Consider the following 22,719-nt stretch of genomic DNA (forward strand, 5'->3'; position numbering starts at 1 on the left):
TATTGAAATTTTTTGCTTGGATAAATAGTTGACCCTCTATCTTCTAAGTGAATTAGCAGGGTTAAGGAGGCCTGTGGGGGCTTCTTGGTAAGAATTCCTTTTAGATATCTCCTAAATGAGTCTATCTCAAATATTAAATTATCACTTTTATTTTGATTTTGACATTCTGATTCCTCAAAATGTCATCAGCACCACTGATCAGTTCATCTGTGAGTGAGCTATGGGTCTGAGTACCTTTTGACCGATTCAGGAATCAGACCTGGAGGATTTGCCATTGCAAAGGCATTTCAGGAGAAAATGATATTCTATCACTCTCCGGGTCAAGGGCAGCCTCCCTGGAATGACTTTATAACCATCCATTGCAACATTTTTGAAAGTCACATATTCAATTGTATGTCTGATTCATTTGGCAAACAAAACAAAAACAAAAACGCCCAAATCCACAAATTTAATGTCTGTAAACCCTTTGTACATAACCAGTAAACAAGAGTCTAACTTTCCAAGAATCACCCCCCACCCCCATTTTTTAATTCCTCCTTAGATTGGGTTGAGATCTGTCTCTTTGTAATTCTGAAATTCTTTTTATTTTTTATTTTTTGTCCTTTTGCCATTTCTTGGGCCACTACCGCAGCATACAAGGTTCCCAGGCTAGGGGTACAATCGGAGCTGTAGCCCCTGGCCTACATCACAGCCACAGCAATGCGGGATCCGAGCCATGTCTGCAACCTACACCACAGCTCATGGCAACGCCGGATCCTTAACCCACTGAACAAGGCCAGGGATCGAACCCACAACCTCATGGTTCCTAGTCGGATTCATTAACCACTGAGCCACGACAGGAACTCCTATAATTCCGAGATTCTAATCTGTGTATTCCAACGTTGCCTTTCAGAATGATATAAATCAAGTTTGTGCCCTCTTCTACCCAATGGCCTAGTTGAAAATAGTGCTCTTGTTTTCTCTGAATTGTCTCTTTTTAAGGTTAATTGAAGATTGTTTAGAACTTTCTTCCTCCACGAAAGACTAATAAGAGGATATTTCCTCCAGAATGTTTTAGTGTCCTAGATAAAAACAGTTTAGATCATTTCTGATTTAAAGAAATAGGGACTGTGCAAGGATAGAATACCACTTGGCCTGTTTTCTCTTTGCAAGGCAGGCTTTAGGATGATGATAAATATTTGCCTAAATTGTGCAGCTGAGCCATATGCAAATTTGCATAATGGCACTCCAGGTGATGTGCTGCATGGTAATTACTTGTTAGTTGTAACTTGATAAAGCTGGATTTTAGCAACACGCTCATGACTGAATGCACTGTCAGCAAGCCAGGATCCCTCCTCATGTCTCCTTGTCACCTTTAAATGTCATTAAGGAAGAGAGAAGATGTGTCAAGAGACAGTGGGAGACTTCTCCAAAGCCACTGATATGTGTCATTTCAAAGAATTTGTAATAGTGGTGGTATAAGATATTTGTTTACAGTGCAAATGTTTTGATGTGAACAGTCCAAAATTTCAGGGTCTCTGCCAGTACGGATTCAGCCAGCCAGATAAATGAATGAGAAGAACACGTATAAAAACACACATTATGGGCCATATCCTGCAGTGGTTGCATGAAAGAAGCATCTAGGATGTGGCAACCATGGCTTCTGCTCTTCTGAAGAGCATCAGTCTCCCTGGAAAAATGCTTTCTCTTAGGCAAGGGTTCCATACTTTACTATGGAGATTGAAACAAGTTGATCAAATCAACAGATTCAACAATTCAGGCCAAAAGCACTGTGTTAGGGCTGGGAGAAGGAAATGAATAAAACATTCCTTGTTACTACCTTTTTTGGTAACAATCCTTTGGGTTTTGAAATCATTTGCATTGTTAGGGTCAGAGTCACTAAAAACATGTCATTCCACCCATTTCGTGTGGATTTTGAGTTTGAGAATCTGTGACCTTCCTCAACATTGGGGCTGATGGCATCCTCATGTGGAAATTGAGGCAGGTTTCAAACATTTGAGTGAAGCTGAAAAAAATACATAGCAATTGAAGGCATAGTAAAATTATCTTGCTCCCTAAAAATCAATTCACCTTTAATTATTGATATAAAAATGGATCCAAGAATAAAATAACACAAACTACCCTGGTTCTTCCACTTACAAGTGAATTAGAGTTACAGTAACATGGAATGCACCAAAGATGAATTCAAATGCATTAAATTCAACTTACAATACATACATAGAGGTGGTAGGACTTGAGACTGTGAGGCTTTTGGAGTGAGTGGCCAGGTTACAAGTCCTGGCTCTGCCATCACAGATCTGTATTACCTTTGGTGGAATCTTAGGGTGACCTGGGCCTCAAGCTCCACAGATGTAAAAACAGGATTGAAATAATGCTTCTTGGGAGTTCCTGTTGTGGCTCAGTGGTTAATGAACCTGACTAGTATCCATGAGGACGCAGGTTTGATCCCCGGCCTTGCTCGGTGGGTTAAGGATCCAGCATTGCTGTGAGCTGTGGTGTAGGTCACATATGCAGCTTAGATCCGAAGTTGCTGTGGCTGTGGAGTAAGCTGGCAACTCCAGGTCTAATTCAACCCCTAGCCTGGGAACCTCCATATGCCATGGGTACGATCCTAAAAAGACAAAAAAGACAAAAAAAAAATAATAATAATGCTTCTTTAACTGTGAACTCTTGGAGCTTGATGAAGGAAACGTACCTCTTGCTCCCTGCTTTTAGACATTAAGCTGGGATCATGCAGTAGGATGAGACCCAGTCTACCTACATCAGGCTACTGGCCTTGTTTGCACATTGAGCATCACACAGGAAGATTCCTCGGTTATCTGAAGCAATATGCTCTCTTCCATTTTCCATGAAGCACAGGGCACTCCTGTCCATCTTTCATTTTTCTATTTCTAATGGGAAAATGACTATATGGTACTAAGTATGTGCCAGATACTGTTATAAATATTTTATAGGTACTAACTCACTGAATAAATCTTATAAAAATTTTTTGAGTGGGTTTTATTCTATTCATTTTATAGATGAGGAAACCAGGGCAGAGAGAAGTTAAGTAACTTCTTGTGATTGTACAACTAATACACGTTGGATCTGGAGTTCAAATTCAAACAGTCTGGCTCCAGAATTAATGTGCTTAACCACTATACTACATTGTCTATTGTAGAGCTGTGGCTTCTTTCCTTTACTGTAATAAAAGAAATAGCACAGTCTCTCAGTCTCAGTGACAGGAAGCAATAGAGGTGGAAGGAACTATGACAACAAGAGAATGACCCATCAGAGGGTAACTGCTTCTTCTTCTTTTTTGTCTTTTTGCCATTTCTTGGGCTGCTCCCGAGGCATATGGAGGTTCCCAGGCAAGGGGTACAATCGGAGCTGTAGCTTCCGGCCTATACCACAGCCACAGCAACGCGGGATCCGAGTTGCATCTGCGACCCACACCACAGCTCACGGCAACGCCAGATCCTTAACCCACTGAGCAAGGCCAGGGATCGAACCCACAACCTCATGGTTCCTAGTCGGATTCGTTAACCACTGAGCCACAAGAGAAACTCCGGGAACAGCTTCTACTTATATTCGGCTAGTGGTCGCTCTGGGGTGTTTCTGACCTAATATTGCCAGCACAGACTTTCTGATATTTTCAACAGAGGCTGGAACTCAAAATTGGAAAATGTAGTCTATTGATTTCAGATGCTTTAAACTAACAACAAAATTTAAAGAACTCAACACAGGCCACCAAGACATCATGACAATGGTTTGTGCTTTTGTTGAGAGGTGTTAACAGCATTGTGGTTCTTGTAACCTTTGTAACCAAACCTTGAATTCAAAACCCACCTTGCTACTTATGAGGCATTAAGTTATCAATTTGCCTCAGTTCCCTTGCCTGTAAAGCAAGGCTTATGACCTAAATGAGGATACATGCCTCAAATTATTTGAATGAGATTAAATGAGTTCATAAAAATAAAACTCCTAAATAGTGCCCAGTGCATGGTAAACACTATATTAGCACTTATTATCATTAGGTCTTCTTATCATTCTGCCCCATGACATGGAATGAATCATCCACGATGGATGAGAATTTGCATAGATGTAGGTGGCAAGTGAAGCAGGAAATGTTAGCCTTCCCTGGAAAAGAATGTTCTAAGTGACCATCAAATAACTAACATTTAAAAATTGCCAGGAGTTCCTGCTGTGCGCAGTGGGTTAAGAATCTGACTCTGGCTGCTCTGGTCCCTGTGGAGGAGTGGGTTCGATCCCTGGCCTGGTGCAGTGGGTTAAAGGATCTGGCATTGCCATAGCTTTGGCATAGTTGCAGCTGCAGGTCAAATTCAATCCCTGGCCTTGGACTTCCATATGCCTTGGGTGAAGCCACTAAAAAAAAAAATATCCCCAAATTTCACAATGTTATTTATTACCTCCATTTTACTCCCAGTCTAGATTCTAGTCCAATTTTCATCAGGGGGAGCCCAGAGAAAATGGTTTCCTTATAAAAATAAGGCAAGAAACTGATTTCTCATTTCTAGATTACCTTCTGGGTTTTTATTTCCTTGTCTTTAACAGCATTTCCTCTTAGTGATTTTCAGGGAATAAAATTAATAGAAGAGAGAATAACACAACCCTTTAACATGGCATTTATTGAGTTCCCATGGTGTATGGGAAAAGTGTTTAATCCTACGGGAAATAAACAAAAACAAAACCAAAAACAAAAGAAAAAAAGTTCATATGTTCTTTAATATGACAGTAATTAAACTCCATTAAGCGTCTACCAAGGACAGTGTTCTGTAGAGATGACATAAGAGCATGAATTTCAATGTGCGAAAGAATCACCTATGAGCTTGTTAAAATGTAAGTTTCCGGACCTGACCCTGGAGAATCTGCTAATTTAAATCTGAGCGGGGCCCAGGCGTGTTTCTATTAATCAGAACTCTAGATCTCTGGACTATACTTTGAGGAACACTGTTCTAAAATAAGAGCTTAGGGTATTCAAAAATGTGGTTACCTATCCCACAACTGTGCTTCTTGCATTTTAAATAAAGACTCCTCAGTATTATGGGCCCTTCCTGAGTTCAAGGAGATGAATACTGATTAGACCAAACTGGTAACTATAATTCCATTCACAAGATAGACAGAGAGAGACATGAGATGTCACTCTGGTCAATATGACGAAATGGTGAAACTTTGGGGAAAGAATTTCAGTTTGATTGAAGAGAGAAATTCTCCAATGCTTTTTTTTTTTTTTTTTTAATTTCTTTGCTGGTGGATGGAGCTGTGTGGGGAGAAAAATCCTTGAAGCTCCTAAAGCCATATTCAAACATAAGCAGAGTAGTTGAGAATGATGGAGAAAAAGGATGGATGAAATATAGGTTCTTGTTAACATTACTAGTGATTAAAATGACCTTTGAAATAGCATGCCTCTGGATTTGTTGAGATAATAGGCCATATATAATTTAAACTACTTTTTATTAGCTACCCTGCCATTTAAAGCTTAGAGAAAATATACAATATACATTTTGTTCCAGAATACAATAAGGAGCAGACCCTAAAATATAGGACTTGCTGAATGAAGCAGACAGAGCAGAGGACAGTGGTGGCTGTTAACACTCTAGTCTGGAGGCTGGAGATGCTTGTTACACAGTCACAAAGTACTTGGTCCAACCACCAGTTGTTTCTTGGGATGAAGACTACATTTTGATCTCATCTAGAGGAAACAGAAGGGAAAATTCAGTGCATGGGGATTTCTTGGCTGTCTTCAGACTCTTCCGCTAAAGTTCTATAAGAAAGAGACAAATTTTCTGAAAGTAGCCCCTGTGAGAACAAAGAAAAAGAAAATAGGCTTTGCCAAAAGAGGCGTTTTATGCCTATAGGGTGAAAACTGAGTTGACTGAGAGTCTTTTAATTTGAAGTCCCACAGGGTTGGAAAAGTCGGTTTCTGCCCCCCAAGCTAAAGCTAGTTTATGAAGCAGCAGGGAAACAGGAGACTTATCAGAAGATAAAATTAATAAGTTTTGTGCCTTAGGCTTTTAGCAAATACCCCCCATTATTAATTATTTCTAAGTTAAAGAGGAAAGACTGTCTGAAAAGATTGAATAAAGGTGGGAGCTTCTCCAACAAAGATGGTTCTTTTCAAAAATATTAGGGTAAAGGCCATTAAACTCAAGGAGAGGAAGAAGGTCAGAGTACAAAGGTGAAGGACAGACGGTGGGTGGGAAACAAAAATTCCAGAATTAGGGACCATGTCAAATTAAAAAATTTTACCTGTGGTTACTAACCCGTGAAAATGACTTGAAGTGACTGCCATGTTTGTGCATTACTGTGTTGCTAAAGAAAACCTGATTCTTTAGGCCAAGAACAAACTGGAAATGATTAACCCCAAAGGAAAATTGCAGGCCTCTAAACCTGAGCCAACAAGAAGCGGAGGAAAATCTGTGTAGACTTGGGAAAAGCTGTCTCATGTCGCCCACCTCTGGCGTAGTCAGGGAGCAGGAACCAGGCCTACGGAGGATAAGGGACAAGGGCTATTCATCCAGAGGGCAGAGCCAGTCTACTGAGAATGATGGACAAGGACATCCTCCCGGAAGATGACTGGCTATCCTGGGGGCTGACTGGGCAGCTTGGGCAGAGTTCACATTTTTCTTGTCCAGCTGAGGAGGAATGAGTTGGCACCTCTCTGCTTTGTCTCTCCTTCCACCCCGTCCACATGGACATTGCTGGGGCAGTTATCTTCTCCTGTTTCTTCCACTGTACGTTTTCATGTCATGGGTAGATAACTGGTCTTTTAACCATAGGATTACAAATATGGAACCCATCAAGAAAACTGCATCCAGAATGTCCAAGATGTCCAAGAACTGGAACCAGATATTGGGTGGGTGAACCTTGAGGTTTATTCCATTTAGAAAATAGAAGAATGAATGTTGTTTCAGTGCAAAGCTGTTATCTTTAGCATAAATAATGGCACATATGGTATTGGGTTGCCAAAGGAGTAGAAGTATTAGAACTATTGTCAAATATTCCACAGCTCTGTCTGCCTCACACTACAAACCACCTTCATTAAAGACTTTAATTTTCTTTCTTTCTCCCTTTCTTCCTTTCTTTCCTTCTTTCCTTCCTTTTCTTTCTCCCTTTCTCTTCCTGCCTTTCTTCCTTCCTCTTCCTTTCTTTCTTTCCTTCCTTCCTACCTTCCTTCCTTCCTTCCTTCCTTCCTTCCTTCCTTCCTTCCTTTCCTTTCCACCATGCCTGCCATGTGGAGGTTCCCATGCCAAGGATCAAACCGGCTCCACAGCCACATCAGTGACAATGACAGATCCTTAACCTGTTGAGCCACAGAGGAACTCCCAAGACTTCAGTTTTCTTCTGGTGTTAGGAATACAGGTGCTTCATGGGGCTTCACTCCAGTCTTCAGGGGGATCAATTTTGATGAGACAAGCCAGTCATGACTGTCACTAGTTTAAGTGTGGGCCATGGACTACACCCTGACCAATTTGATAGCAAGAAAACTCCTCAGAGACTACTGGGAAGGATTTTCCTTCCTGTAAAAATGAGAGTATGTGGCGAAACCTTCTCCCACCTCTTTCAGCATCTGGAAGATACTGTTTGTGCTGAGAGTGTCCTCCGTGGCATCCTGTGGCAACTCTACTCACTCTACTGACCCATGGTAATGAAGCGGAAATATGGATAGAATTTGGGCCCCAGATAGCTTGCAGGGCCTCAGAATACCCTCAGGTTATTCTGGCCCTGATAGCTTGTGGAGGGAAATAAGCAACTCCCGGTGTTTAAGCTATTCACTGGGTTTCCTGCCCTAAATTAAGGTGAGAGATAAGGCCTTCCTTAAATACTACACAGAGAACCTGTATGACATATTATCATAGCACTCTTGAATCCAGTAAACACCTGAGTTTGAAGCTAGACTCTAAACAAGTTACTTAACTTTCTTAAGCCTCAGTTTCTTGGTCTATAAAAATGGAAATAATAAGAACCTACTTGATAAGACTGATTTGAGGCATGAGATAATGTACATGCAGTATGTATTCAGTAAATTTTGACTGCTCTTCACTGTTACCTTATGGATAAAGAATATTCTAGTTTTACCCTGATGAGGAGGCTGTTGTTAGCATAGCATACCAGCACTCTGAGATGAAGAATGCTCCTGCATTTTTATTTTAATTTAATGTAAAAAGTTTTTTTTTTTTTTTTTTTTTTGTCTTTTTGTCTTTCTTTTTTGTTGTTGTTGTTGCTATTTCTTGGGCCGCTCCCGCGGCATATGGAGGTTCCCAGGCTAGGGGTTGAATCGGAGCTGTAGCCACCGGCCTACGCCAGAGCCACAGCAACGCGGGATCCGAGCCGCGTCTGCAACCTACACCACAGCTCACGGCAACGCCAGATCGTTAACCCACTGAGCAAGGGCAGGGACCGAACCCGCAACCTCATGGTTCCTAGTCGGATTCGTTAACCACTGCGCCACGACGGGAACTCCAATTTAATGTAAAAAGTTTTAATTGAAATATAGTTGCTGTACAATATGGTGTTAGTTTCAGGTATAGTTTCATAATGGTTTGGCATTTGCATATATTATGATCACCATGATAAGTCTAGTTACCATCTGTCCCTGTACAAATTTATTACAATATTATCATCCTATTCCTTATGTGGTATATTACACCCCCATGATATATTATATAACTGAAGGTTTGTGCCACATAATCCCCTTCACTTATTTCACCTGTCACCCCACCTGCTTCTCTTGCGAATTTTCAATAAAACAAAAATGCCACGTATTTCAGGCTTCACTGCATCAGAATTAGGCTGCTAAGTAAAACCAGGAGCAAGTTTGTTTTTGCTTCAGTGGAACATTCTTGGCCCTGCCTCCTTCCCAGCATTGCAGTTAAACAAGCATAGATGCTTTCTACAATAATCCAGGTGGCTCAGTTGGAATATGTGATTTCTTGCTGATCTGGTAATTGATGGAGAGCAAGAGACGTCTGAACAGGGAGGCTTAATTACTTTCACCATGGGAATAGATTGTGTTGGCATTATCACTGCAATATTTATTTAAACCACATAATCATTTTTGCCATTCTTTCTGCTCTTGGGAATTGGGTATGTCTCTATCTAAGATGGTAGGCCATGTATTTATTCCATGTCTCCATGCTGGAGATGCAAGTCCAATCAAGGGCCAGTGAAAGATGGACATAAGGGTTGGCCAAAGCTAGATAGAAAGGAAGGGTGACATTCTAACATATTATTCAATTCCTAAAAATTGGACTATGAAGTCACAAAGCATATTTTTATGAGGAAAATCAATATAAATTCACTAGAAGTTGAAAATTTTTTCACGATAGTTCTCCAAAAATGTACTTGATATGATATTTTATTTCAATCCGTACTTACAAACTTGTTGCAATAGTCAATCTCCAAACTAGTTGAGAATTACCGGCCCTTCATCATAGTACTATATTTAACACTGGAAACTACAAACCCAATTTCTTTTAATTTTTTTTCATTTTTTAGAGTTTTACTGAATTATAGTTGATTTACAGTGTTGTGACACTATAGACCTATTTCTGCTTCAACTGCCATTTCAGGTATGACCCTAAGTGGAGGGGATGCATTTGAGGATGTTGATGAAGCAGGATGGATAACTGATTTCATCCACAAAAATCCCAGGTCATTACTCTGGACAAGTTGTTTGATCTTTCTGGACTCTTGTCTCCTCATCTGTTCCTCATTCATAAAACAGGGCCGTCAGTTTGGAATTGTTACTCTACCAGGGAATTATTACTAGGATCAAAACAGGTATGAAGAAAGTTCCCACCGTGGCTCAGTGGTTAATGAACCCAGTAATACTAGTATCCATGAGGATGCGGGTTCATTCCCTTGCCTTGCTCAGTGAGTTAAGGATCTGGCATTGCTGTGACCTGTGGCGTAGGTCACAGATGTGGCTCGGATCCCCCATTGCCGTGGTTGTGGTATAGGCCAGTGGCTACAGCTCCAATTTGACCCTTAGCCTGGCAACCTCCTTATGCTATGGATGCAGCCATAAAAACACAGAAAACAAACAAATGAACAAACAAAAACTACATAAAGAAAATGAAGCTTGTGAAGGTTGATTTGTTACCAGACCCCGTGGAGGAGGTTAGGCAGATCACAACCAAAGGCTGGGGGTATGTCCAGGAAACATGTGCTCGAAGTATAAATTCCATGGGCTGTGCAAGATTCACAGTGAGGGTCCCGGCGAGGTCACTTCAGAGACAGTGTTTTTCAGAGTAGCTAAAACTGAGGTTCAAGGAAAGACAAGCTGTTTGTAGTTTAAGCAGAGCATGGGCTTCGGGTATGAGCCCACCTTGTAACTGTGTGATTTGATAAAATACCATTCATTGTGCATAAAAATTTGTAGAAATAATTTGAGGTTCTGGATAATATTATTTCCTTTACATAGGATTTACATTTGCTTTGACAGGTAGATAGGAGCAGATGTGAGCCTTAGTCACCTTAGTACACTTTCAGGAATTTGAGATGGTCCCAACTAGGTTTTAGTTACAACAGAGACATATGGTTTTTCCCTTATTTCTAGGTGCTGCCTTTCTAGGTCCCAACCTAAAGCCTGAGGTGTTCATCAGAGTCCTTCCTGCCTGGTGGATCTGGATTCTAAATTTTCCCCATGTTTTGTTTGACCATCGCAGATATCACATAGTTTCTTTTCCTCTCAGCCACTTCATCCAGAGTTGATAGGCACCCCTGCGGGAAAAGCAGTCTCCATTGCAGGGTTCTCTTCTCCACATTTCCTTCTTTTCCCTAATTTGTCATTGTCAGTTTTGTCTGCTTTGTTATTCCCAATGTATAAAAAATTTTTAAATATTTTCTCCGTATTTTCTAGGTTTTTGCAGGAAAGTTGGTCTAAATAGTATGGCCTGCTGTTACTAGAAGCAGAAGTGCCCTCACTAATTTTTAAAAAGAAAATTTTTCTAATTTGTGGGAGCCTACTTACTGTTTTTATACCTGTTTTTTAAATTTAAATTTTTGATTGCTTATAAATATGCCATCCCCACCATGAAATCTCTGACTTCTCATGGATCATCAAGGCTTCTAGGTGATGACCTGAGTTAAAACCATTACTATGTCCCTGAGGATATGTTGGTTAGAAGTTCTTCTCAGGTCTGTATATTAGGACACATTTTAGAATCCAGTGCCAAGTTGCACGGGTCAAATTTTCTTATCAGTGTAAATGAAACTTCTTGTAATTGACTAATTGAAATTTTATTTTATCTTAAAACAAATTCAAATGAGTCTGTCACTGTGACATTATACTTGATTAATGGCTTTGTGAAGGTTTATAAATCATACATATTAAAGTTTCCCCAAAGGACATGCCCATTACACTACCTGTGCATCTGAGAAGGGAACTATGCCCTTTCTTTCTGTACCAAGTATTCCGTAATTAAGTAGACAGTCAATTTTTGTTTCCACTTTTGTGTCATGCCTAAATTATTTACTGTCACTATGCTTGAGGATATTGTTTGGGGCCATGTTCTCATTCAACATTAGAGAATGGAATTGCTTAGGGCAAACTGTAAAGAAATGCAAACTCCTTCAGCCAGATTCTTAGCAAGACTATGTCTGGAGATGGGTTCTAGCCTGGAGTTGCCAACCTAAGTATTCCCACCGTCTCACCTCTGTGTTCTGTGTTTCCAGTTTCCTTTTACCTCCATAAATGCCTATTGGAAAGATCTTGAGAATGGCATGAACTCCCCATTACACCTTCAGCAAATTGAAGATGGCATTGACTAAATCACTTGTAAAGACTGGGATGCCTCTCAAAGCAGAGCGTGGTATCCCATCACTGGTTCATCTGCATATGCCACAGGTAGTCACCCTGGTGCTATATGAGCAGTGGGAAAAGATACCCTTTTGCCCTCTCCTTTAAAATTGTGTATGAGATCAAGAAGCCCTGGTATAGATATTTTTTCAAAGGTCCCTGGTGATACTAATGAGAAGTTATAGAGTTGAGAACTTTCAATAAAAGATGATGAAAGAGGTGTTTTTGGAGTATACCAAAATCCTTCCATTTCAAGGTAAGGGTCAGAAAGGAAGAATCAAAAAGCAGACTCACACCCCTTTACTGCGTCAGCTACCTTAAACAATGTGTCTAGACATGTGGCAGAAGGTTTGAATCAGTGGAATTTTAAATTGAACCTAAAGTAACTTGGAAGTTGGATTATTGGGAGATTTACCACTATGTGAAGAAAAATTCAACCCAGCACTAGTGGGAGTAGTCATTAGAGAAAAATAAAATGGCTTCATGTTTGTGTACCACTGGTAATACACCAGATAGAATAATAATAACCCCCAAGAGAGAAGGAAATTCGGTAATGAAATTTTGACAAATTGTAATAGTACAACTTAAAGAACTATATGCCATTGTCTCTGGAGTAACTTCTTTTCTACCCTCAAATTTTGAGACAATGAGCAATAGAAAAAATTCAGGGACTACATCCCACTTCATTTTGCATATAATCTGTATAATGGGGTGGAATAATATCAGCTACACCCTAAGAATAGGGTTTATTAACTTTGCTGTTAGCCTCCCTTCGCCTCTCAATACTTTATTTTACATTTGTAAAGCAATTTACACATTATGAGCTTCCTTGTTACACTCCCATTTTCCTTTGCTTTTTGCATTTCAGGTGAAGTATTTGTAATTCACCAGTTCCTTTCTCACGGTAAAAACAGAGCATTAGCTCCCCCAACCCGAGATTCTTTTTAAGAAAACTTGGCACCCTTTGTCTAAGGGAAACCTATATTCCAGATGAGTGATATTTAATTATCCTTGCTCTAAATCCTTCACTCATCTAAGATTACCTCTCAAAGCCCAACTGTCTTGTCTCAGCATGGCCATTCATATTCACGATGGACCTTATAACCCCTTGGGAATTTAAATTTCCTTTGCTAAACCTCAGTTTTTGAAAGCAGATCCTCAGCTTTTACATCATTGTCAGGTTCTGTCTGAGGGTAATACTTCATTTTAATAAACTTTAATTGCTACATTAATCCAATTCATTATCCATGTGGATCGCCATTTACTGCTCTTTTAAAAATCTTTCCATCTGACTCTGTGTACACAGCCTGTAAACAAAGGCAGCTGCTGAATTTGTTCTATTTCCATTTAGGATATGCCATCTACCTTTTGTTCCCAAATTAATGGGGCAGATGAAACTGCTTACCTCACAATTGACAGAACTGGTGTCTGTGGAGGAGGCCTTTTACCGAAAGTTTGTCATTTTACTCTCAGAATGGCCCTCTTAACTCAATGTTTTCTGGGTCTGGCAGTGATAAATTATTCAGAGTCCAGTGTTTCTTGGTGATGATAGACCAACTCCTGATGATATTGCTCACATTATGAATTCTCTATCTCCTCCATGGAGTAGCTTTAATCAGACACTGGGGATGGGGAACGGTAGGCAACTCTACCTGATGGGAAATATCCAGACTAAAAGCTACTATGCATGCCTACTAAAAGGGATTGCAAATGTATCAATCTACTGAAGGTCACTAAGGACAAGCAGCTCTCTTAAAAAGGATTATAAATTGCATTTTGGACAGCAATCATTATGGGAATATTCTGTTTAATAAAATTTATTAAAAGTGAAGCTATACAGAAATAAAATCATGGATAGAAAGAAATACTCTGTATTAACATTTTTTTCTTCAGGCATGTTTAAGTGATACCCTTAATCAGAAACAATCAGAATCAGGGTTCAGGGAGCATTTCTCCCCTTACAGACCAATAAATTTCCTTAACTATCATAGTTCCCTATTATCACCTAAGGTTTTAATAAACTGTGAGAGGATTACTAACCATAGTTTATTAAGTTACTCTGAAAGCCTGCAAGAAAATGTCATTTTATTGGATTTGAATTTAGCTATAGAGATTAAATGCTGAATTTTTCCCTCTTTTTTTTCTCCCCTATTTTTTTTGGTGGGACTTACCTTAGGCTTGATGGATGCCAAAGTAGGACTCTGCACATGTAGGAAGCAAAAAAATAATAAAATAAAATAAAATAAAAAGGCAAGATAAGGATATTAAAAAGAAACATCAACTATTTTGCTATTTTTATTGGGTTGGCTGTGTTATTCCAAAATCAAAATCTTCTGGATAGAGAAACACTAATACATGATGGCTTGTTAGCTGTTACATATTTAAGTTGACAAATAGGCTTCTTCCTCTCTTCTCTTTCTAGACAGTTGCCCACAGTTTCCTGAGTACTGTTTTAGGAAGTATGTTTAACGGAGGTCAGGGCTTAGCAGAAAATGATATACTTGTTAGTAATGTTTATGATTGGCAGCAGAAGGGGAAATGGAGGATGTGTGTCAAGTGGTTGCAAGATACCATTTACATAGATTTCTTTTTCTCGTTTATCCTTTAGCCAACTTCATAATTCATAGTCCTAGCCCCTAGTGAGGGAAAAAGGAGTCTGTTAAGGGTCTTAAGTCTCCCTTAAACTCAACAAAGCAAAAACATTTTAGATACTGCACAGAGAACATTCTATAGCACTGATGATAGAACCTAGAAGCCAGATCTAGGTTAACTCTTTGGATGGGTGTGAGCAGTCCAGAGAAACAGCATGACTGAAGGATGCAGAAGATGTGCTGAAATACAGAAGATGGTATGGAGGAGAATGGCATGTACTAAAGTAGATAATGAGGATTGGAAATCAGTGAAGAATTTTGCCCAAGACTGACACTGATTAAAAAAAAATTAAATGGCGGGAAAAAATTAAAAATCTCCATGTTAAAGTTGTTTCTGCTGTGAGAACAGGAAAAATAAATAAGGGGAAATACTTGAAAGCGGTTCTTTTTTCAGAAATTCATGGTGGAGTGTTGGGAAAAAAGATCACACAAGGTAGCAGTAGAGAACATTTCTTCCCCATCTGGGGCCATCTAGCTCTTGAGGGTTATTTGGTAAATTCCCTATGGCTTGCATGTCTCCTACCGGTCTATCTTTTCTTTAGAAGATGGCAAAATACTAGAAGCCGTAAAAAAATCCAATTTCTTCTAAAGTTTTTCTTAACTTAAAACAATCTCTGAATGTATTTCCCTCTCACAGTATTAGTTTACACCTTTTATATTCATAGCTGTATGAATAGCTATATAAAGGGTAAGACCATTGCAAAAGGAAAGAATGTGTTCAATCAGAATCATCATTTGTCTAAGGTCTACTCAACTATTTTTAAATGAAAAATGAGTTCTACTGCCCTAAGATATCCATCGTATGTATTCCAATGCACCTTGAATAGTATTTGTTCTGGTTATCATTGTTACATAATAAACCACTTGAGTTTCTGTCGTGGTGCAGTGGTTAACGAATCCAACTAGGAACCATGAGGTTGTGGGTTCAGTCCCTGCCCTTGCTCAGTGGGTTAAGGATCCGGCATTGCCATGAGCTGTGGTGTAGGTTGCAGACGCGGCTCGGATCCCGCGTTGCTGTGGCTCTGGCGTAGGCTTGCGGCTACAGCTCCGATTCGACCCCTAGCCTGGGAACCTCCATATGCCATGGCAGCGGCCCAAGAAATAGCAAAAAAGACAAAAAAATAAAAAAAATTAAAAAAAAATAAACCACTTGAAAACTTTAGTGGCTTAAAACAAGGACATGTATTTCACTCACAAATCTGCACTGGAGCAGTGCAGGGTGAAAACAGCCTACTCCACTCTGGTTAGCTGAAGTGGCTCAGAGTTTGGAGACTGGATCTTCTTAAGGCTTCACATCTCTGGTGCTCAGTGTTGGCTGTTGTTTGGGATCTCAGCTTGGATTGTGGCCAGAAAACCTATAAACGATCTTTCCATCGTTGCTTGGCTTTCTCACAGCCAGGTGATTGAATTCCTCAGCAGCCTTCCATGAGGACTAGGATGTTAGCTGGAGAAGGTTGAAGGACATTTTTATGACTTAGCCTTGGTAGTTGCATAGCAACACTTCTGCTGTAGACATAGACTCATTCAGATTCAAGAGAGGGGAATGTAAATCCTATCTTTCAATAGAAGAATGCTAATGTCACATTGTAAGAATGTAGAATGGGATATATTTTCCATCCCTGGAAAATACAGTAAATACAATCTGCAACAGTACTAATTATGTACCACTTTGGGGAAGATGGAGAAAATAGGGACTCCAATAATTTTCTGTATTTTGTGGCTTAAATGAGGAATCTACAATCGGAAGGATTAAGGGAAATGACTTGGACATTGGTTAAAAGTGGTGACACCACGCCTAACACTCAGCAGGTGCTCACTAGATTCTTTCCCTACAGACTGATTAAGTTCCGTCATTTCTATGGCGTTGCTTAGGGTTTTGTTAAATTAAACCGAAGAACTAAAATTAAAGTTTAGTTCTATTCTAGATTTTGATTAATTTACTTAAATATATCTTTTAAAGTATTAACATTATTATGTCTGAAAAATGTATTTTTGCAATTATAGAATCTGATTTAATGGAATGTGAAGTAGCATGGAGTGATGTGTTTGCATTTTTTTTAGCTAACAATAAATTAATGATTGTAAAATGATTAAAGAATAAATATTAGTTGTGTTTCAAAATAGTAGAAAGATGTATATTTTATTTAAGAAAACTTTTCCAAGTCTTCATGGTGCATCAAGATAGCATAATTAAGCCTACATGGTGTTTATAATCAAAATGACATACGTTCTAAATTTGACTGACATTTTGTAGTTAGAACATTAAAATTAATTACAATAATAAAATTGTTTTATATTGATAATTTTATAATTAAATTGAGTTGCATTAAACAATTATTAGTAATGCACATTCATGTATTTACAAATGCCTGAAACTGAAATTTCATGCCATCCTCAGTGACTGCTAAGTTGCTAGTCAGTAACTCACCCCACTAGGGTTAATTATTACACCTAATAACACTCATGCTGGAAACTCCTGCTTAGACTAATTACTCTCATAAATCTCTTTAGAGAAGTGTAAAATTCTCATTACTTAAATGATAAAACAACTAATCTTTGCTCCTTGTCCCTCTGAGATAATAAGATTGCCAAGACTGCTACAGTTGAATGATGTTTAAAGGTAATTAATAATGCTGCAGAACCAAGGCCCGAAAGAACACACGAAGATGCCTAGAAACAGACAAGCAGAAATTTTGGAGACAAAAAAGGGACAATGGAGGGCCCATCTTTACATATTTTAAAGGGATTATTTTCCACTTTAGCCTCATTTTCACACTTTCATTGCAGAGAGAGATCCTTGGACATGTTAAATTTGCTGTCACCTAAAATTGCACTGTAATTTTTCATTCATTCATTGGTTCAGCCAAAACACACAAGACCTGGGGATTAAACCATGAATGAACAAACCCTATCACCAACCTCACAGAGCTGTCAGTCCAGAAGACAGGCACTTTAGCAGACAATTCAAATAGTGTATGGCTTGTGACACTTTCGCCAGAATTTCTGACTTGACAGCAATTTACTGTGGATTTCTATAGGCACAGCTGCTGCTGGTGACTCACAGCCACCATGTGGTTTAGCAGAATCACCAGGTTTGTAGCTTTCAAAAAGTAGGGCATTAACTTGTGGTACATCTTCTATCTCTATTCTTTTGTTGTAATAACCATTTCATAAGTATGTTAGTCAGGAGGCAGAAACCACACTGTTATATGGACAGAGTGAATTTAACATAGAGAATGAGCAACTACTGTAAAGTTGGCAATGGGTAACTGAAAGGAATAAAAAGAAAAGCCAGGTGTCAGAAAACTAGGGCTGAAGGAACCAAAGGGCTTGTAATTATTAAACCTTAGAAACTTAGAGCGCTTTGGTCTTGAGTTCCAGATAGCCAAGGAAAGGGCATAGCTCTAGGCAGAGGGGAGGCATGGTGAAGCTGTTGCTGCAAATTCAACCCCAAACTGATTCAGGTGCTGTTAAGATCTGCAGCTACTGGAGAGCATTCCTAAGGTGACGCTAACAGAAATAGGGCACAGGGGGCAAACTGAAAGCAGCAGGTCTTCCCTTCTGTTGCATTGCAACCTCCCTCCAGCACCCTGTATAGGCAGAGTCTAACAGGAAGTCAACGGGCAAAGCAGAAATGTGGTTTTCTGAGTCACAGCTCCAGCATCAAAACTGGAGTACTTAAACTGGACAACTGCAAAAGAATGAAATTAGAACATTTTTTTTTTCCACATACATGCATCCCAGTGTTCATAGCAAAATTATTTACAATAAGAAAATATGGAAGGAACTTAAGTGTCCACTGATGGATGAATGCATAAGAAGATGTTGTATAGACATACAGTCGAATATTACTCAACCATAAAAGGGAATGAAATTCTGCCATTTTCAACAAAGAGGAGAGACCTAGAAGGAATTATTGCTCAATAAAATAAGCCAGAGAAAGACAAATACTCTAAACACTTATATGTGGAATCTAAAAATTTTAAGAAAGGAATATGTGTAGACACAGATTTGTAGAACAAACTAGATATTATCAGTTGGGAGAGGGAAGAGGGGAGGGCAAAATAGGATTGGGGATTAAGAAGTGCCAACTATTATATAAAAATAAAAATATTTATAGAATAAAATAAATAAATAAGCTACAGGATTATATTGCATGGCACAGGGAATATTGCCAATATTTTATAAAACTTTAAAAGGAGTATAATCTATAAAAATATTGAATCACTATGCTGTACATCTGAAACTAATATAATGTAAATTAACTATACTTCAATTTAAAAAAACCCAGAGTAATCAAGAGTAAGTTAGGAATAAGAGGCCATAGTTTAATAACCACTACAAATGAGAAACCAACAGAGTGTGTATAGCTCTGTTGTCCTCAAAGTCCCGAATGCAATGTCTGATAAATACTCCTTGAACTCCTTCTGTGTAGTTCTGTGAAGACAGATTTCTCTCCTGTGTGGGGAAGCAGGAAACTGGAAGGCGTCTATCTGGGTATGGTTATCCTGTAGGCTTTGTTACTTGCTCTCATGCTTCAAGATGATACACACAGTTGTCTTAATACCTGCAGAGATATTCATAATATTCTCCTTTGTGGCTTCTTGGCCTATATATTTTTTGGGGGGGAAATTGTACTACCAGAGCCATTTGCTCATTCTGTTTTGCCAACACCATGATAAGAGTAAGACTGGGAATGGAGTTGTGTTTCTTCCTACTAAGGGGACCTCTCATATATCTCTTTACTCAGTATTGACTGAAAAATTGGTTACTGGTCCAGCTGCTGACTTGCTATGAGGGGAAAAAGGAGAGGTACAATTTTGGGAATGAGCTGGGGTGGTTGAGGATGGATTTTTTTTTTTTTTTTTAGAAGGAAGGATGAAAAGAAGGGATTGTCTCAGAGAATGACAGAAAATGACTCTTTGGGGGAGAATGCAGACATTACTGAGTAATGATTTGCATTTTTTTTTGTACATACATTTAAAAAATTGAAGTATAAATGATTTACCATGTTATATTAGTTTCAGGCATACAACATAGTGATTCAATATTTTTATAGGCTATACTCCATGTACAGTTATTACAAAATAATGGCTCTATTTCCCTGTTCTGTACAATTTATCCTTTTTGCTCATTTATTTGATACATAATAGTTTGTATCTCTTAGTCCCCCCTTTTCTTTCCCTACTAGTTACCGCTAGTTTGCTATCTATATCTTCTTACACATATTTTTAAATGCTAGATTTTAGTGGGTATGCTCAAGAGCTCAAAATATTAAAGTACTCCAATAAAACACAAAGGGCATCAATAATCACAACTCTGCAACCATATAACAGTGCCTCTTACAAAAGCATCTAAAGTAAACCTGCTAGTAATTAGTTGGCCCTTGGTTATCACATAACTGTTTAAGTAAACATACTTACTGCCCTGAGCTGCTCCATTGTATTTTCCTGTATGCTTCAGATATCCCACTATCTTTGCTTGATGCCAGCTGGATGCTATGGCACATCTCTAATATTCTAGTCATGTCAGGGTGTATTTTGCTTCAACTGCACCACATGAGAGTCTCAGTTTAATGCTCCGGTTCTCAATATTATTTTATGATATCACCATAAGAGCCAGTTTCCTCAGGTGCAGCATACCTGAGGTTACATACCAGTAAAAATTTCGGTGCATTCCTATATGTTCACTTTTACAGTGTGGAGATGGGTAGGTAAGGCATTTGTCCTAAAATAGTGCCTGACCTGGTATGTACTGTGTGAGTGTGTGTGTGTGTGTCAGCTTAAGAAAATATTAAGAGAGTTAGTAAGTTATGGTTTAGAAAACAACAATGACAGTTATGGTGTGTCAGGGAAAGAAGGAAGGGCAAGAATGTATAACTATCTTTCCAATTCAGTCCCTGGGACCCAGTGATTTAAGTATAAGTAACTTTTATGGAAGTGAAGATGAAACTTAATTCTAATAAGTTTTCTTCTGAAATATTAATGTCAAATCTTGCAAAATGGCAAAATGATATGATCCTGTTTGGGATATTATTGCTTAGAAGTGTGGCAGTTATACTGAATAATAACCATACTTTGCTGTAGAACCTTGAGGGCTCCGAGCAATTTAATAGATAAAAGTAGAAGCAATATATGGATTCTTCCCCGGTGTCAATAGTCTTTCTTTCCTTTAGGTTTTCAATCCTCAAGGCAAATCTAATCTATAGCCCAGACCCATACTGCCCAATAGAGTAGACATCAGTTATGCATGGCTAGTCTCTACCTCACTGGACAGCACAGATATTAGAGCAGTCCATCACTGCAGAGAATTCTATTATGCTGTACCTGTAGTCAAGAGCATCATTCATTAGGGATCAATGCTATCTGGGTCTAATTATTTCTAGAATTTCAGTAATAAAAGCATATAAACAGTTAGACCAAAGATGAGAAGGAAAGGTAGGAATTATTTAGTTTTTAGTTTATTTTCTTTCTCTATTGTTACATTACATTTAAAAGAGAAAACTATACAATGATGCACTTATTTTTCTAATATCCCAGTTTGGCCACATGGGATGGGAAAGTGTTGGAGGAGGTCATGGAGAGGACATGACCGCTGCTTGACTGGTGAGCTGGACCTGGGCCGTTGGAAGCTTTTCATCCCTCCTTTGTCCTTGGAACGTTCTGCCTGTTGTTCCCACAGCTGGGGCCATTTTCAAGGATGCAGCCTTGAGAGAATACGTTGAGACCATCTGGACTTTACCAGTGACTAAACCCAGTTAAGGTTTCTATGTGGACTCTAAGATTCCGGTGGCTGGTAAGGAGATCTCCTGTTTTGTATCTGCCAACACAAGAGTTGTATATAAATTTCCTTGCTTATTAAAACTGCCATCTGTCAATCTGGAGTGGTCTGCCCCTTTCTTCTCTCTCTCCTTACCCTCTGTGTATGGGGCCCGTTTGGAATTTCCTGCTGGGGAACTCCTGAGGTTGGGAGCCAATGGAAGGCTCATTCCAAAGTACCTCTAGACTACCCAGGACCCAGGGAAGGATGGCTCCCAGGGGGTTCACCTAGAATCTTCTCTGAGGGTTATACAGTTCAATGAAGGGTACTGAGAGTGAGTTAAAAAGATTTCCCAGGATTCATGACACATTTAAGTGAAACATCTATTCAGGAACTTATCTTGCAGGACAATAATCAGGGCTGTATTTCCAGGCTCATGGAAACAGTTAACTTGCTCTGCTACAGAAGCACTTGATAGAACAATCAGCAGCTGCCTCTGTTCCCACAAACACTGCAGATGATTTGGTACCGGTGAAGCAGGAGATACATGAGTCCCAGGCTGAGCAGCTATAATCTGTTCCCTGTGGACAGATAACTTCAAGATAAAGATTATGACAGGAGCCAGGAGGAGCTGCATCCTACTTGGATAAAAGATAGAGACCACCTATTTCTCATTCTTGAGCTCAAAGAGACCTCAGGCACTACACACTTGCAGAAAGGTTCCTCAGGGGCCAGAGAAGGGAGGGGCACCAGACCATTACACATCCCGTCGACTTCCCAGAAGCCCTAACACTAGTACCCATCCTGGCTAAACGATGCCCACACACATAGGGGAGAGCCCCGAATCAGGCGAAATATGGACTGAAGGCCAGATGAAGCAAGATGATTGGCCACAGAAAGCCAAGAAGGACTGGCCCCATACAAGTGATTTAAATGACCTCCAAAGCACATGTTGCTCTCCTCCCCTCTTGCTCTCTCTGTGTCTCTGTCTCTCTCTCCACCCCACCCTGAGCCTGCCGGTGCTTTCTCCACACCTATCTTCTCTCTCCTCTCTCTCTCTCTTTTTTTTTTTTTTTTTTTTGTCTTTTTGTCTTTTGTTGTTGTTGCTATTTCTTGGGCCGCTCCCGCGGCATATGGAGGTTCCTAGGCTAGGGGTCCAATCGGAGCTGTAGCCACTGGCCTACGCCAGAGCCACAGCAACGCGGGATCCGAGCCGCGTCTGCAGCCTACACCACAGCTCACGGCAACGCCGGATCGTTAACCCACTGAGCAAGGGCAGGGACCGAACCCGCAACCTCATGGTTCCTAGTCAGATTCGTTAACCACTGCGCCACGACGGGAACTCCTCTCCTCTCTCTTAATAAACATTTATTTGCCTCACTACCCTCAGTCTCTCTGCCAAATTCTTTCTCCAAAGGGGCAAGTTCTGGGGATCTACACCAAGGGGTTAGCGTTCAGCGTTCTCACCCCACAGCCACCCAAGAACACTAGTACAAGAGGAGGGCC

General features: G+C 39.7%; 1 protein-coding gene across 4 annotated transcripts in view; it reads left to right on the forward strand.

Annotated features, from left to right (window-relative positions):
* Nucleotides 1-21,331, forward strand: part of LOC146399833 (uncharacterized) — a 47,570-nt gene extending 26,239 nt beyond the window's left edge. For 2 of the 4 annotated variants that reach the window (XR_014815143.1, XM_084975890.1), the window contains one exon: nucleotides 20,994-21,331. Coding sequence is in view for 1 of the 4 variants with exons in the window: in XM_084975892.1 (XP_084832018.1) it covers nucleotides 6,780-6,856; nucleotides 20,994-21,056 (140 nt within the window). In the remaining 3 variants the exon portion in view is untranslated. Of the gene's footprint in view, nucleotides 1-6,779; nucleotides 6,857-20,993 lie in introns of all 4 variants that reach the window. The other 2 variants (XM_084975892.1, XM_084975891.1) reach the window with 2 other exon arrangements.
* The last annotated feature ends 1,388 nt before the right edge of the window (nucleotides 21,332-22,719 follow it).

The sequence above is a fragment of the Sus scrofa genome, chromosome 9, assembly GCF_054392235.1.
Source record: "Sus scrofa isolate SSC_HxYL_T2T_F1_AM1 chromosome 9, Sscrofa_HxYL_maternal_Yorkshire_Landrace_v2.0, whole genome shotgun sequence".
NCBI lineage: Eukaryota > Metazoa > Chordata > Mammalia > Artiodactyla > Suidae > Sus > Sus scrofa.